The sequence below is a fragment of the Sapajus apella genome, unplaced genomic scaffold, assembly GCF_009761245.1.
Source record: "Sapajus apella isolate SASKATOON/1434 unplaced genomic scaffold, GSC_monkey_1.0 scaffold44, whole genome shotgun sequence".
NCBI lineage: Eukaryota > Metazoa > Chordata > Mammalia > Primates > Cebidae > Sapajus > Sapajus apella.
The window spans coordinates 10208108-10224501 of record NW_022436984.1 but is presented as its reverse complement, the minus strand read 5'-3'; the positions used below and the strand labels follow the sequence as shown (position 1 = coordinate 10224501).

The 16394-nt window shown below is 43.4% G+C and overlaps 1 protein-coding gene across 4 annotated transcripts in view; it reads right to left on the bottom strand.

The window, feature by feature from the left end:
* VIT (vitrin) overlaps positions 1–16394 on the bottom strand; it is a 120447-nt gene that overhangs the window by 42714 nt on the left and 61339 nt on the right. For all 4 annotated transcript variants that reach the window (XM_032239301.1, XM_032239302.1, XM_032239303.1 and 1 more), the window contains exons 5-7: positions 15454–15587; positions 11571–11648; positions 4134–4325 (exon numbers count right to left, since the gene is read on the bottom strand). In XM_032239301.1, coding sequence (XP_032095192.1) covers positions 4134–4325; positions 11571–11648; positions 15454–15587 — 404 coding nt within the window. The remainder of the gene's footprint in view (positions 1–4133; positions 4326–11570; positions 11649–15453; positions 15588–16394) is intronic.

Below are 16394 nucleotides of genomic sequence, written 5' to 3'. Positions count from 1 at the left end.
ATAAGCGTTCACTGGTGAGATGTGTTGATAAGAAGGGAAACTATGTGGAAGGAATGGGCAGTGATAGATGCCTCTTCCTGCCTCAAATTTCACTCTTCCTCCCCTTTAGTGGCCCTTGGTCAGAAGGTGGAGCCGAAGGTAGAAAGGTGAAGGATCACAGTCATTGCTATTCCCTGCCACTAGGCGGCGTTCTTCTCCCCTCCTTGGTCTACCCTTGGTTGTGGACAAGTTCAATGCTACCTCAGCTGAGGCAACCATGGCATGTCTTGAAATGAACCTGATTAGAAAAACAATGGAAGGCACAGCCACTCCACCTCCTTAGCCTGTGGTAGATTCAGCCAGCCCTATAGCTGAACCTGGAGGGATTTTCCGTCTTTTCCAGAACTCTTTCCTAAGCTTATCTAGAGACCCAGCTCTCCAGGCTTCCCGTGCCGTCCCTGAGGAGGCCATTGTCCTTGGTCTCTCCCATGAAGGAAGACTCCTTCCTGCCCTGTGAGAAGTCTCTAGTGCTCTGGCTCTCAGTTCCCTTACCCCCAGCCTTGACTTGCTCCCCTCTGTCTTGCTATTTTGTACATTCATGGGTCAGTTAAGGGAGCATGATGTGGCCTTGGTATCCAGCCCCACCTTCCACCTGCATTCATCTCCTCTACATGGGCTGGGAGAGGAGTACATTCTGCTATGTACTTTCTACTCTCCCTTGAACCCTCTCCAAGTTCCCGTGTCCTGTCTCATTTTGGAGTACAAATGACTCACAGACCCCAAACACAGGTAGCTCCTGTTTTGGCTACATGCTCTTCAGGTGTCCTAAGCTGAAGCAACTTACTGCAGGGATCTTGATGGGATGTGTTCATTGATGTAGCCCAGATTTAGAAAAGTGCCTGGCACATAGTGGGCATTCAGTAAAACATTTGTTGAATGAATAAGTGAATTAGGTTTTGCTTGAACACCCTGCCCACAACCAGTTCTAGAACCTTTTGCCTATAGTCACATATATAAGAGGAAAAATCTGGCTGGGCGCGGTGGCTCATGCTGTAATCCCAGCACTTTGGGAAACTGAGGTGGGTGGATCACAAGGTCAGGAGTTCAAGACCAGCCTGGCCAACTTGGTGAAACCCCATCTCTACTAAAAATACAAAAATTAGCCAGGTGTGGTGGCACATGCCTGTAGTTCCAGGCTATTCAGGAGGCTGAGGCAGGAGAATCGCTTGAACCCAGGAGGCAGAGGTTGCAGTGAGCTGAGATTGCACCATTGCACTCCAGCCTGGGCAACAGAATGAAACTCCGTCTCAAAAAAAAAAACAAAAAGAGGAAAAATCTTTAGTAAGTGCAATATCACCAACTCACTTGTCTATCAGCAGTATAAGGAGACTTGCTTTGTAATTTTCAGGTCATTTGAAGGAAAAAATGAGTTATCTAAATATTATTTAATATAGTTGGGCTGAAATATCACAGCACATATCTGTAGGTATCCATTAAGATAGGCATTCATGAAAGTCAATTGGCTACCTAGTGCTGGGGAGGAGGGGTTGGGGAAATGATGAATAACTGTTTATGGGTATGGGATTTCTTTTGGGGGATGATAATGTTCTAGAATTGATTGTGGTGATGGTCACACAACCCTGTGAATATATGAAACACCACTGAATTGTACTTTAAATGAGTGAATTGTCTGGTTTCTGGAAAGTAGCTCATGAATACTTTTATTTTAAAAAGACAAAGAATTAAATATTAATTTTCACTTCTTTTTAGACCTGCAGAAACTCCTTTGAGTAGCCAATACAACTTTTAGAAAGCTTTCCCTCCTTCCCCAGTTTGACTCCTATCCCAGCAATTACGGCCTGCTTGCTCTGAGCATTTGTCTAGCAGTCCATGGGTCAGCATGGAAGTAGGTGCTGGACGAGGATGAAGAAGGAACACTGATGGGCTGCGAGGCTGTTGTCCAAAGCTCCTGTTCCCAAGCCAGGAATAATGAGACTTTGCCAGGTTAGGAGCCACTACTTCAAGTTTCTTAGGTTTTCCACAAGCAGAGCCCAACTTGCAACAGGATTTCCAAGCTCCCAATGTAGCCAAATAAATATGCCACATGTTTAATTATATGTGTTATGTAAGAATTGAAAGTCCTCTAAGGAGAAAACAGGAGCCCACAACTTACTCAGATGCTCAAAAATCTTTGAAAGAATTAAGACATCTGAAGTCAAGAGCCCGAAATGTTAAAAAGGAAAACTTCTGGCTATGGAACCCCTGTTAACTCTTGCCATCCGGCATCCTTCCTGCTTTTCTTTAGCCGTCAAGTATTGTGCACCTGTGTTAGTGTTATCCTGAGTTGAACAGGAATAGAATGGTGGAGGAGTGTTTGATGTATTGCCGGACACAAAAATTCTTTTTGTGGTATTCTTATTGTGAGACTTAATATCACAGCTTCTTCAATGAGTTGTCCATAAAATGGCATAATAATAATTCCTATTTCAAAAAGTTATTACAAAGATTAAAATAATGCATGCAGTATACCTGGTCCATGGAATATATGTACTACATGCATTCTGTTATTTATTATTAATTAAAGAAGTTGGCTGGGCTGAGCACCTTCTAATTTTGCCACACGAATCATGCCAAGATGTGCTCTGCCTGGGTCTGGGTGTTCATTTTTGGCAGGGATGACCCCCTGCGAGGAAGAGGAGAGCCAGGCTGGAGTTGGAATTTGAGCTCTACTACTTCCCAGCTGTGTGGCCTGGGACCAGTTTCCTCACTGCCTTACTCCTTTGTTTCCTCATCAATGCGATGGATTATTCAAATTGGAAGTCATAAATCTGCTTCATAGGGTTGTTAGAGAGGATTCAATAGGCTAACAAATGTTTGTAAGGTGTTCAGAAAATGGTCTAGCACATTCAAAGTATTGATTTGCATGTATGTGTATTATTTATTTATTGAAATGGAGTCTCTCCCTGTCACCCAGGCTCGAATGCAGTGGTATGATCTCAGCTCACTGTAACCTCCGCCTCCTGGGTTCAAGCAACTCTCCAGCCTCAGCCTCCTGAGTAGCTGGGACTATAGGCACGTGCCACTATGCCTGGCTAATATTTATATTTTTAGTAGAGATGGAGTTTCACCATGTTGGCCAGGCTGGTCTTGAACTCAAGTGATCTGCCTGCCCTGGCCTCTTGAAGTGCTGGGACTACAGGCATAAGCCACTGCACCTGGCCTGATTGGCATTTTTTAAATAAAACGGTGGACAGGTAGGTAGTTGGCTTCTGCTATGAGAGCAGGGACGGGGAAAGGTCATGCTATGTGGCAGTAGTGACTGGAAGCTGGAGGTGAGACTGAAAAAAACAAGTCCTGAGTACTTCCTCCTGGAAGGAAAAGGTAGCACCAGGTGGGAAATCAGAAAACATTGGTAGGACAATAGGGGAACTTCAGCTGCAGAAGTTTTCACCTCTTTGCTGGAGTTCTTGAACTGGTGAAAACTTCTGCAGCTGGAGTTCCCCTATTGTCCTACCAATGTTTTCTGAATATTGCCCACCTGGTGCTATTTTTTCCTTCCAGGTTGAAGACGCTTATTAACTTAGGATGGTGTAGATAGAAGTCTGTGCAGAAACTCGAGATCAAATGATCAGATGGGCTGTTAAGGCCCTGTTTGATGTAGTCTGAGATTAAGTCCGTAAACTGGACTTTGATAAAACCTTCAACATGATTTGAGCAGTGGGTAAAGTAGTAAGACAAAAAGCCATCAGAAGAGAAACAAAAATGTTAGCTATCTGACTTTTCCTAAAGGTATTCTTTTGGTTTTGTTTGCTTTTAATATTTGAAGACTTCCAAGCATAAGCCATTTGCCACTTAAAAACCAATAACAACAAACCCCAACAATGTTTATATAGAAATCTACCGTCCCCTCAGCTGAGCTTTTGGAGAAATCAGGATTTTGCAATGGGAAGGTATTCATACGATAACAGCAGATCCTATTTTTGAATCTATATCCTCCCTTGAATCTAGGAGGAGGACGCAATCACATACTCCTGGCCCAGTGCTCCAGTGCTCCCCATTCACCCAGCCCCATAGATGCTCAGACAGAGCTGTTACTCTAAAAGCCCCATTTCCGATTTCCCTAGCACAAAGCAACACATGGTCTACCTACTGACCCATCTCCTGGCTCCTGTGGCCCATAGGCTGTGGTCTGGGGCGGCTGGTGGTAGAAGCTGCAGAAGGGGATGGCCTTGGCAAGGTGGTGGGGGTGGCCTCAGCTACAGTGACAGCCAGAAGCTGCATCAGAGTGACCGGCTGTGCAGTTGTCCCTGGAATGGGTGGCCTCTGATAGGCTTTTGTGGTTTCACCTGTAAGAAAATGGAATTATACTAGGGCCCACAAAATAACCTGTAAGCTCTTATAGAACTAGAAATAAAATAAATGTTGATTGAGCACTAGCTATGAGCATGGAGCTGTGCTAGCCACGGTGAAGGGCGAAACCCAGGTAACAGCCACATTCTTACCTGAAAGAATGTATGCTCTCAGAGCAATCACTCAATCAACCAAAGATTAAGTAGTGATAAAATAAATGGAAGGTCAAAACTGCAGCAACGTAGAATATAGACAAGGCAGAACATGATTAATTGCTGAATTAATTTGCCTGGCACCACTAGCAATGGTTCATGTACACGTTTTTTTTGTTTTTGTTTTTTGCTGTTTCGATTCGCATTGGCCTTGGAATAGAAGATTGAAGGTACTTTTAGGGCTTTCACCATGACTTCATCTTAGAGACTGCATTCTAGATGCTCTAGTTTAAGTTGGTTCATGACTAGTCAACTCCTCCAGGTTTTTTCATCTGTAAAATGGGGTAACATAACCAACTGGATTCTACTTTTTTTTTTTTTTCTTTTTAGAGACAGGATCTTGCTCTGTCACCCGGGCTGGAGTGCAGTGGTGCAGTCATAGCTCACTGCAGCCTTGAACATCTGGGCTTAAGTGATCCTCCCACCTCAACCTTCCAAGTAGCTGGGACTACAGGTGCAAGCCACCATACCTGGCTAATTTTTACTTTTTTTTTTTTTTTTTTAGAGAAAGTGTCTTCCTGTGTTGCCTAGGCTGGTCTTGAACTTCTGGCCTCAAGCAATTCCTTCATCTCAGCCTCCCAAAGCTCCGGGATGACAGGTGCAAGCCAGTGTGCTTGGCCTAGATTCTACTTCTAAATGGTACTCTTCATCCATGCATGATGATTTAGATTGCTTCTCTCATTTGAAACACCACTGTAGTTGGCTCCCTGTAAAGCAAGTCTCAGTTTGTTAGTGCTCTGGTACTCTGAGGATATCTCTGAAGGTTTAGAGCAAGGGGACAAGTGACTACCTACTGAGCATTGAGAACTGCGAGTTCTCAGGGAGACACACGATGGCCCCCAAAGTGAACAGCTCCTCAGTCCTGGGAAGGAACAACCCGCTGCTGCTTGTGCCTGCTGGGCCCCACTGGGGGCATGGTAGCTTCTGTCCCTGTGCATCTGTGTCAGCTCCTAGGGCTGCTATAACAAACTACCACAAACTGGGTGGCTTAAAATGACAGAAATTTATTCTCTCACAGTTCTGGAGGCCAGCAGTCAGAAATCAGCATCACTGGGTCAAACTGAGGGTGTCAGCAACACTGAGCTCCCTCAGAAGGCTGTAGGGTAGACTCTGTTTCTTGCCTTTTCTGGTTTCTGTGGACTGGCATTCCTTGGCTTGTGGCCACGCCACTTTAGTTTTCAAGGCCAGCATCCTCAGCTGTTTTTCTGCTCTGTCTTCACATGACCTCTGATATGGTTTGGCTCTGTGCTCTCACCCCAGTCTCATATGAAATCGTAATCCCCAGAATCCGTACCTGTCAAGGGAGGGACCAGGTGGGAGGTGATTGGATCATGGGGGTGGTGTCCCTCATGCTGTTCTCCCGATAGTGAGTTCTTACAAAATCTGATCATTTTATAAGGCAGATTTTCCGTCTGCATGTGCGCGCTCTCTCTCCCTCTCTGTCTCACCTGCCACCATGTAAGATGTGCCTGCTTCCCCTTCTGCCATGATTGTAAGTTTCCTGAGGCCTCCCCAGCTATGTGGAACTGTGAGTCAATTAAACCTCCTTTGGTTGTAAATTACTCAGTCTTGGGTAATATTTTTATAGCAGTGTGAGAACGAACTAATACAATCTCCTCCTCTGTGGATGTAAAATAATCTCCCTCTGCCTCCCTTTTATAAAGATGCCGGTGATTGCATTTAGAGCCCACCTGGGAAATCCAGAATAACCCCTGCCCCACCATCTCAAGATCCTTAATTTAATCACATTAGTAAAGCCTCCCCACATTTTTTTCCTTATAAAGAAACATTCAGTTGTTCCAGGGATTAGGATTCGGATGTCTTTTCGAGGGTGTTTTTCAGCCTACCATAGCATCCCAGCACTGGCCTTAACTCTGCTTAGGGTTGATGTGTTTTTGTTACACAGCACAGCAGGCCAAGGAGATAACATCTGAAATAAGAAGATTCTTCTGTCTTGGTGGGAACCATTCACCTTCCCCTTTGGCATTGTACAACATCCAGGAAGATAGTGCCACAATCATAGTCCTGGACAAGCAATGCAGACAAATGTGTGGTGGGGTGTTTAGACCCACCACCAGCACCAGCACCTGCCCATTTCCCCACCCTGACTCTGCCATCTCCTGCAGGAATCACAGCACTGACTTGGGAGAGCAGGTCAGCAAACATAGTCTGGAATTGGGTTGGAATTCAGCCATTCAGTCTGCTCTTGCAGGTATTACCAGGTCAAGGTAGGAAGCCGATCTTTCAATTGCCTTGTTTCTTGCTAAGGTGGTCACCTTTAAATCTGCCTGTAGCCTGTGCCAGACAAATCACAAAAGAGCTGAGAGCAGCCTCGGGGGTTCAGCCAGTCTTCAAGCCTCAGGCAAAACTGAATCTGCCTGATTTATGACATTTCCATTATTTTAAAGAGTTAGAGCTTTCATAACAGGTACTAGGGAAGTTTCTAATTTCTCCATCTTACCCTCTGGTAAATGCCACCAGGTATTAATGCCTCTTTAGGAAGGTGCAGGCCCAGGTTCGACCTACCTCATCTAGGGAAAAGCCATTTAACAAATCCACTTGTATATTTTATGAAATAGGATGTAATTAATAATCTGGAAAGAAACATAAATAAACTAACAATTGTAAATTATTCATGAAACTGCAATGTACTAAAAATAAAACTACTGGGAAATAGTGAACACTTTTTGTCACCTAAAACTTATTGTATATTGAAAATCTGAATTATCTTTTTGTCACACCATTGGCTAATCCCCAGGCTTCTGACTATCTCAGTCTGCTTTTGCTAACATTGATTTGCTAGAGAAAGGTTCACTCTCCTGAGGGCAGTCTTTGTATCACTAGCTTATAATGCAGATGCCTTCAAGTGCATCTTAAATTCAACTAACAGCATGGGTTTCCATGGGCTTCCGTGGGCTGCTGTTTTTGCCTGCCCTCCTCCATGGATTAGAACTGTCTTTAAGAGGGAAGATACAGAAAAATGACTCCTCCTGTCCCAATTGCTCCCAATTCCTCACTGAACATAGTGTCCTTGATTTGATCCAAGGTGAATTCTTCATGAAACCAAGTTCTTTGTGAGCCATTTGGAAAAAAAAAAAAAAAAAAAAAAACTAGTAAAATACCTTCTTCGTGCAATCTCAGCTACATGGAGGTTTGATCGTTTTTCAAAGATTTTTATGGGAAAGCATTTCAAAACTTCTCTTAAACTCTACACATATTCCTCATTTGGGCATGGTCAGAAGAGCTCCCTTCTCAAACATAGCAGGTGGTGCCACACAGCTTACTGCACTTGGCTCATCGTTAGAACCACAGTAGATGTGTTAAAATGCAGGTCCCGGGGCCCTGGTCGCAGAGATTCTGATCCACTGGACTCAGGGTGGGCCGTGGAATTCTGATTTGAGAGCCACAGTGAGGGACTCAGCAGACAGTCAGGGAAGGCAGGAGGGGTTTTTCCCATACCAGCTCAGCAGCCTCTACCAAAGATTTACTTTCCCTTCTCTTGCTGTGGTACTAGGAAAATGCCCTTCCTAGCTTTTTTTTTTTTTTTTTTTTTTTATTATTATTATTATTAAATAAGCTTCTACAAACCAACACTTAGCTGTTTTTATCTAAATAAAAACTTACTGTTTTTACTTACCTCAAGGCCCTAAGTCAAAAAGCAACTGCCTGTCTAATGGTTGCTAAATGTCAGGGGGTGGGGAGCAGACAGCATTTAAATCTCAGGGAATGCTTGTTCTCAGTGTGAGCCACACAGGGCAAATCAAAGTGCCTTCTAGTTTTTGAGGGAGATAACTTCCCAGGACAGAGGTTGTCATGCTTTCAGAGGTCATCCTAGCCTGATTAACCTGTTAATTCATAATCTCAGAGAGACGGAACACATTTTGTAGGGGCAATGCCGGGACGTGAACAGCTGCTCACCCTGTATCTCTTCTGCTTCCCCCAATGTCGAAAGGAATTTTATCGTTTAAGGAAGACCAAGGGGACCACTCGTTTAATTGTGCTCATTTTTATATGAATTTGTGAAAACTTACTCCTAAGTAAGACTAAGGACTTAGGGACTAAGATTTTAAAGAGAGAGCTGCTTCTATCTGCAATAATCCTTTTTATGTTGGAATGCTGGTAGTTTAGCTCAGGGTCTTGCACATAGGAGATGCTCACTCAATGTAAATACTGAATGAATGAATGAATGAAATGAAGGAGTAAATAATTTTTCAGACTCTGACCATCACAGATAATCTAGTAACAAGGAGATGATAGTAATGCCTAGTGATACTGTCATTAGAAGTTTAAATGGTATGGTAAAGGGGACAAGTGACATCAGCAATGCCTGGCTCTTGGTAGTTTATAAATTTCACGAGAAGCACCCTTGGCCACCTATACTCCTTGTTGATGTCAACGACTCGGACATGTGGAACAAGTGCTTGCTGGGGATGGATGGTGCTTGGGGTAAATAGTTTTAGAAGTCATCTCTGCTGTGGAGAAAGACTGTACAAGCCAAGTTGGCTTTTATTATCTGAGTTATCATTTGGCTATAGTTTCTCTCCCCTAAGCTCTTTTCCCTGCAACTTTCCCTGCTTTAAGGGGATACCAAGTTTGCATGCTTTTTGAGCTGCTTAGAACAATGCCCTTGGATGAGTTACTAAACCTCTCTAAAGGCCAGCTTCCTCATCTGAAAAGGGAATATACTGGCACTCTGCCTTCGGGTTACTGTAGTGCAGGTGTGTGGCACAGAGAGCACTGGACAGACAGCTACAGTCACTGGAGGTTCTGTGGCCCTTCCTGCTGTCCAGTCACAGGACCAAAGCTGCAACCAGAAGGGCACAAGTATCCCTTTCTGAAAGAGGAGAGGTGCCACTGAACTTCCCATGGGTGACTTCATTCCACTAGAACCTGGACAACACCCCGACACCCCCATCCCAGGCCAGTGAACAGAAGGAAAGGACCCGAAGAAGGGGAGGGGTCAGAAGCGACCTTTTAGGGAGTGCTGTGTTGAGAGTCAGATGATATTTCCTCCCTTCCATCACTCTTGGTTGCATGCAAGCCAAATGAAGGTGCTTTAAGAGAGTCATTCATTAAGATTGTGGGGACCTGCCAGGAGGGCAGGTGGGCATCTTATTTCCCTCCAGTCTTTCTGCAGACCCATCACAGGTGTGCAGTGCTGCAACAGAGCTGCAGAGTTTTGGGGGTGTATTCTGGGAGTCTAGAAGTGCCCTCTCAGGGTAAAAATAGGGAGTGTTGACATGTGGTCCCTAAAGTTGGGGGCTGTATGTGAACTTGGGGACTGTTTCTGCCTCAGGGATCTCTGAAAGGGGGAGGGGCGCAGCTGGAGTGGTCCAGGCCAGCAGGTCTTGACAGCTGGGGGTGCAGCAAAATGCACGGAGGAAGGCGACCGCACCCCATCCCAGTTCTCAGACCCCAGAGGGGGCTAAAAGGGGGCTAAAAAGAAGCCTGGCTGTTCTATGGCTCTGTGTGAAGGGGCTGCCGGGGGGTGGGGGGTTGCTGCTGGAACCTAGCATGGGTATCTACCTTGGAGAAAGGAGTGAGGGCACAGCTTTCTGGCCCAAGAAGAGGGTGTCAGGATAAAACAAAACACTGTCCGCTTTCCTTTGATAGCCACACATATCACCTACTCAGGAATCAGTCTTTCATCTGGCTCTGCAGAGCCACTAGTCCAGATGAAACAATAGAGACACCAGCCAGTTAAGGAGACCTCTGCCACCCATTCGTCTTCTCTGTGCCCAGGCCAAAAAAGAACAAGCCATATCTCGGAAATGGCCCAAGAGGCACCGGCACCCGCTGCCAGTTCACAGGTGGAGGTGGGGATAGCTGTATACTTGCAACTAAACAAACAGGACTAGACGACTGGACTCATTAAAACGTCATTAGATAGATGGAGCCGGGGCAGTAAGGGAAAAGACAAAAAACGTTCCTTATGTGTATGCTAAGGCTCTTCAAATCATGAAAATCAGGAATCTATATACATACTATTAGCATAAGAAAATCTAGAATGATGGTTTAGAGAGAGGTTTCTGTTTGACAGAGAGTAATTAACTTCTCTGTGCTGCATTTTCCTCAAGGAGCCAGAGCAGTACTATAGGCTGATAGTGGTTTATGGTGATTAAACTCAATGATCAGATAAAATTCTCGAACTCCTGGCCTCGTGATCCACCCGCCTCGGCCTCCCAGAGTGCTGGGATTATAGGTATGAGTCACTGCGCCTGGCCTGAGCAGGTAAAATTCTTGGAATGATGCCTGGCATACAGCAAATGCTCCATAAATGCTGTTCTACTGCTGCTATTAAACCGTGTTCACCTTAAGTACAGGAATAGAACCTGAACTATCAGGCTCATAACGTGTTAGCTAGCCCAGCAAGTTTCTGGAAGCAATGCACAATCCCATTATAAAGCAACTCACAGCTTCTCTTTGTGTGGGAAATCAAAACACCTCTGGAGACACAATAATGCATAGTACAGTTCTTGATTTAACACAGAAACCTAGAAAGCGGTATTTTCTTGGCCCAAAGTCTACCTATACCCACTTTTGTAGTTCCCATGGAAGCTGGGTTGGCACAACCCCATAGACAGTGTATTTTTGGCCTGGGTTATTTGGATTAGCAGCTTGCTGTTATCACATAAACCACCTCGTTCTCTTTGCTTCTCTTCATTTCATACCTAAGTAGATACAGCCTTTTTCCTTTCAGCTGCCAGGAAACATTTCCAGACGGAATGTCATGTCATTTTCTAAAGTAACAATACAATAGAACTCAAGGCAACAGTCAATCTGAATGAAAATGACACAAATATAGAGACACAATCTCGGAACTGCAAAAACAAAAAATAAAGCTTTCACTCTTCAGCCCCAGCCATCTGATCTCATTGATTTTTGTGGCCATGTTCCTGGCATCTGTGAAAATATTGCCAGAGCCAGTGGAGCTTGACCGGTTAGGATGTTAATTTCTCTGCTATCTCCCAAAACACATCGCGTGTTTATGAACTCAAGGTTTAGATTCAATCACACGTGAGCACTTGCCTGCTTGGGCAGCTGGACTTTTGGATGATGAATATGTAAGAGCTGATGGGTAGGTTACACCCTTTTTGGGTTTACTTTCTGCAAAAAAGAAAAAAAAAGTTGTTGGTTACAATGAGAACGTCAAGTGGCATTTTCTTTTTCTGTATAGCTTCTATTTTATTACTATCATAATGGAAGCAGCCAAATCTCCATGACTCAGAGTTGTTTAACATCAGCAACCCTTCTCTCACCCATGAAGATATGACATGGAAGTTAAGCTTTTCATCTGTGTGTCCTCGAATGTTTAATTATATCAGCAGATGAATGAGAAGCCTTTCACATGCTGTCCTTTGAGGTCATGGAGTACTCTGGTCATAGGCTGGCTACCTCTTACTTTCAAAGACCCTATGGGATTCATTTGAATTTCGCAACAGTAGAACAACTAAAAGTTGGTAAATATAGGTCAACCTTGGAAAAAACCATGTGTTGCCCACCCAGGGGGAGACACGGGAGCTACCAGGCAAGGAGGAGGATTGGTAATGTCTATCAGAGAAAAGATGAAGCACAAAAAAAATTACCAAAGTTTTCTTCCAACCATTTTAGAGCCCTAAAATTCCAACATATGGGCTCTGTTTCACAATTAAAGCGAGAGTGCTACTGGAATATAGTAAGCCCCCTGAAGGCAAGTCATTTGTCTGACCTGGTAACTGTTGAATTTTCAGAGCCCAAAGCAGTTTTTTTCTGGCATGAAGTAGTTGCTCAACAAGTATTTATTCAGTGTGAGAGTATCTTAATACTTAGATCTCTGTTAAAATTAAAATACTGGCCGGGCACAGTGGCTCATGCCCGTAATCCCAGCACTTTGAAAGGCTGAGGCGGGCGGATCGCAAGGTCAGGAAATCAAGACCATCTTGGCCAACATGGTGAAACTCCGTCTCTACTAAAAATACAAAAATTAGCTGGGCATGGTGGCATGTGCCTGTAATCCTAGCTACTCAGGAGGCTGAGGCAGAAGAATCCCTTGAACCAGGGAGTTGGAGGTTGCAGTGAGCCAAGATTGTGCCATTGCACTGCAGCCTGGTGACAGAGTGGGACTCCATCTTAAAAAAAAAAAAATTAAAATATCTTGGTAGGGCATTATTGGCTAATAGGTAGTACCTTAGTAGGGTACTACCTATTAGCCGATATTACATCTTGTAATGAAAGCATTTCTTCTCCCATCCGGAGGGAATACTTTCACAGGATGTGAAGGAGATGGTGAGCAGTGTTGCCTGGAGGGCCTAGGTGGGTGGAGGAGGATCTAGTGCATTATCTTGCCAACCTTCCTATTGGCCAAGGAATTGTAGGATCGTGAAGCAGAAAGAGCAACAAGGTCTCAGGAAGAACCTGGGTTTAGGAGTAAGACAATCTAGGTTTCTGTTTCTATTTTACCTTTAATTAACTGCCCCAACCTTTGAGGCTCTTTTTTTTTTTTTTTTTAATTCAGAAGATAGGAATAATGACATGGCCCTACTTACTACACAACGTTGTAGGCATCTAATGGAAAAAATGTTAAGATGTTTTGGAACTATATATCTCCATAGAGATGCAAAAATTTGTTCTGGTGTTACCTATAAATGCCACGTGTATGGGCTCACTTGCATTACTTCACCTCATTAAAATCACCTGGGGAACAGGACCTGGCATTTCCAAATCCTCCGCCAGTGTCGAGGCCTGCTTCAAATGCCAATGATTGAGGTTATTTTAGGTCCTGGGAGGGCCACATGGCTGTAGGCCATACTTTATCTACAGAAAGCGAGGAAGAGAAATCTTCTCTGTTTATTGTTCTTCTCATATCTAAAACCTGATGATTTTTTTTTCTGTTTCTATTCAGAAGGAAAAGAAGCATGAGCTCAGTTCCCTGAAATGTGGATCAAAGAATAAAAGGGAAGTAATAGGGGGTCCCTCACTGACATTTCATACCCCTGGACTGTGCAAAGATCATGCGGGTCATAAATGTACATCTCCCTTTTCACTCCCTCTCTTAGCCCACCAAAGTGAACTAGTTAAGGAGCCCAGGGGCATATGAGTATTAGAAATAAAAACCTAGAGAAAGGTCATGGTGGCACCTGAGCCTTCAGAAGAGGATTCAGACATGATCCAGTTAAATTTACTGGCCATGAGCCTCTGAATAATGGGAAGCGTTCCTTGGCTGCCGGTCAGTTATCAATCCTTATGCTGCAGTGAGCTCCTAACTCATCCATTCAAGAGAGGATTCCAAGTGCAGAAGCACAAATGTTTATTATCATTGGCGAAAAGTATTTTCGGTTAAATGTCACTAGGTCGAATAAGGAGAGACGGAAACTGAGATTTATAGGAAATAATATCAGCAGATTGATTTTCACTTAAAAAGCCCAAAACATCTCTACTGCCATAGAATTAATTTTTCTTTTAAACCTCTGTTGAGATTCTTGGATTGCAGACTGAGCACTTGAGGCTGAAATGCCCTTACTTAGCCAGGATCTTGGTAAACACCGATGAGGAGATTATATTTCTCTCTATCTCAACATATTTGTATTCTAGACATTAGCATTTTCAAATGGCTCCTGTTTTGAATTTTTTGTCACAAGGCGGTTGATACCCTTCCACTATCTGACAAAGAAACCAGTTAAATTTGAACTGTGGGTGTGTAGAATTTGGCAGGCAAAAGGAAGCAGGGATTGCTCAAGTTGAGAAGAATAATAAAAGGTCTGTTTGTTGTTTTGTTACGACTCTAGTCAGTGGAGGATAGTAGGGGCTTGAGGCATGGGGTGCCTAGCAGTGCTAGGAAACCACCCAGATTGGAAGGCCTACTGTCTTATAAAACATTTCTCTCTTCCCTATTCAGTTGGTTTTCTGTAAGTGGCTCCTTCTCAGGACAGTCCCAAGGTGACTAATTCTGTTTGGAGGCCAGGAAGTTGGCTATAATCTAGTTTAAAATTCTTAGAGAAAATGGGAGATTCAGGTCTAGAGTAGGGTAAGTATAAGGTGAGCACAGAACATTGTGTTGTACTCAAGCAATACCGTGAACATGTCAAAAGCCTGAAGGGCTCCCACTGGGGAATCTCAGAAAATATAAAAATACAAAAAGAAAAATGAAGATAATAGATGATAACATTATATTTTTAAACACAATCTATGAGTCTGTAGTCCACTTAAAAATAATAGGTGCACAGGGGGAAAGAAAATCTTCTTTATGTGAGAACATTAGCTAATAAATGTGGAAGGAATGATGGAATTAGAAAAAATTGTATTTTGCATTTACTAATATAATACTTGCTACAGTGAGGATCAGCAATGGATGTTAAAATCGTTGGGTGAAATTTGTTGGGGAACAAGCTACTTGAGCATGTTAATGCATCACCCTACAGATGCTTATTAATTATGAGGTAGCTTTGCCATGGAGAGATATGACAAAGTATCCAATGAATCAAACTTAGCATCGCCAACAGTGGAACAGACCGCATCTTGATATGGCCATTGTGTATGACACAATGGATATGCTATGACAATACCTATCCACTTACCAGAAATCTCAAGGAATAAGGCTCTGGATATGAGGCACGTTTGGCGTAACTAAAGGACTGGTTTTAAAACCCAAGCTATTAAATGTAATTAATGTAATTAAAAATCTGATTAGACTTACAGATAGCTGCAGTGTAATTAAACAAGAAGTTGGAGCCTTTTGGTATTTTCAGATTTGACTTTGTGGTGATTTATCATGTAGTTCTAATTTATTGTTTCATGATCCTAATTATCAGAAAAACTAATGCTTCAGATTTTTATGAAATGAGGCAGGCCATAAGCAAAAACCAACAGCACAATGAAAAGAGCACGTTTCAGCTCATGGTACGTTTAGTAGCATTTCTCCACTGTGTGGTCATACCTAAGACGATAAAGGACTCTCTCCATCGTGGTAGGGATAACGACTGGACACCGTTGGAATAACTCCCTTTATAGCCAGATTGTCCAGCAACCTTCCGAACAAGTATTTTCCCTCCTGAATTATCAAGCACACCACTGTGAAGAGAAAAAACAATTTTTGAGGAAAGAACAGAAGTATTTTTTGACATGATCAACAGACTAGTAAACCAGTCGCCATCTTTATTTAGACATAGGAAAGTAGCAAGGTTAAGCAAAGTTTACCTTGATGTGAAGCTCAACCCACAAGAATGGTGCCTCCAATCACCAGGCCCAGCATCTGAGCTCCAAGGTTGAATGTCTTTCTCTTTCTTCTTACAGGAGCTGATTGCTCTGTCAGGAATTTTTTGCCACCATGCCTCAAATTTCTTTTCCTTGGTTTTCTCATTCCCACTAGCTCTTTTAAGTAAAACCTCTTTCATGATGGTTTCTAATTTGGTTTTGTGATGTCTCAGAATTAATTTAGTTATTGCAAAGGGTGATGTAAAATGATGAAAAGTAAACACTTCTTTTATTTTGGGTCAGGAAGGAAAGGTGTGCGGCTAAGTTAAACTCATTTAAAAAGGATTCCCAGGCCAGGGGTGGTGGCTCACGCCTGTAATGCCAGCACTTTGGGAGGCTGAGGTGGGTGGATCACCTGAGGTCAGGAGTTCGAGACCAGCCTGACCAACATGGAGAAACCTCATCTCTACTAAAAATACAAAATTAGCCAGGGGTGGTGGCACATGCCTGTAATCCCAGCTACTCTGGAGGCTGAGGCAAGAGAATCACTTGAACCTGGGAGGTGGAGATTGCTGTGAACTGAGATTGTGCCATTGTACTCCAGCCTGGGTAACAAGAGTGAAACTCCATCTCAAAAAATAAAATAAGATAAATAAATAAATAAGGATCCCCAAAAGACTGATA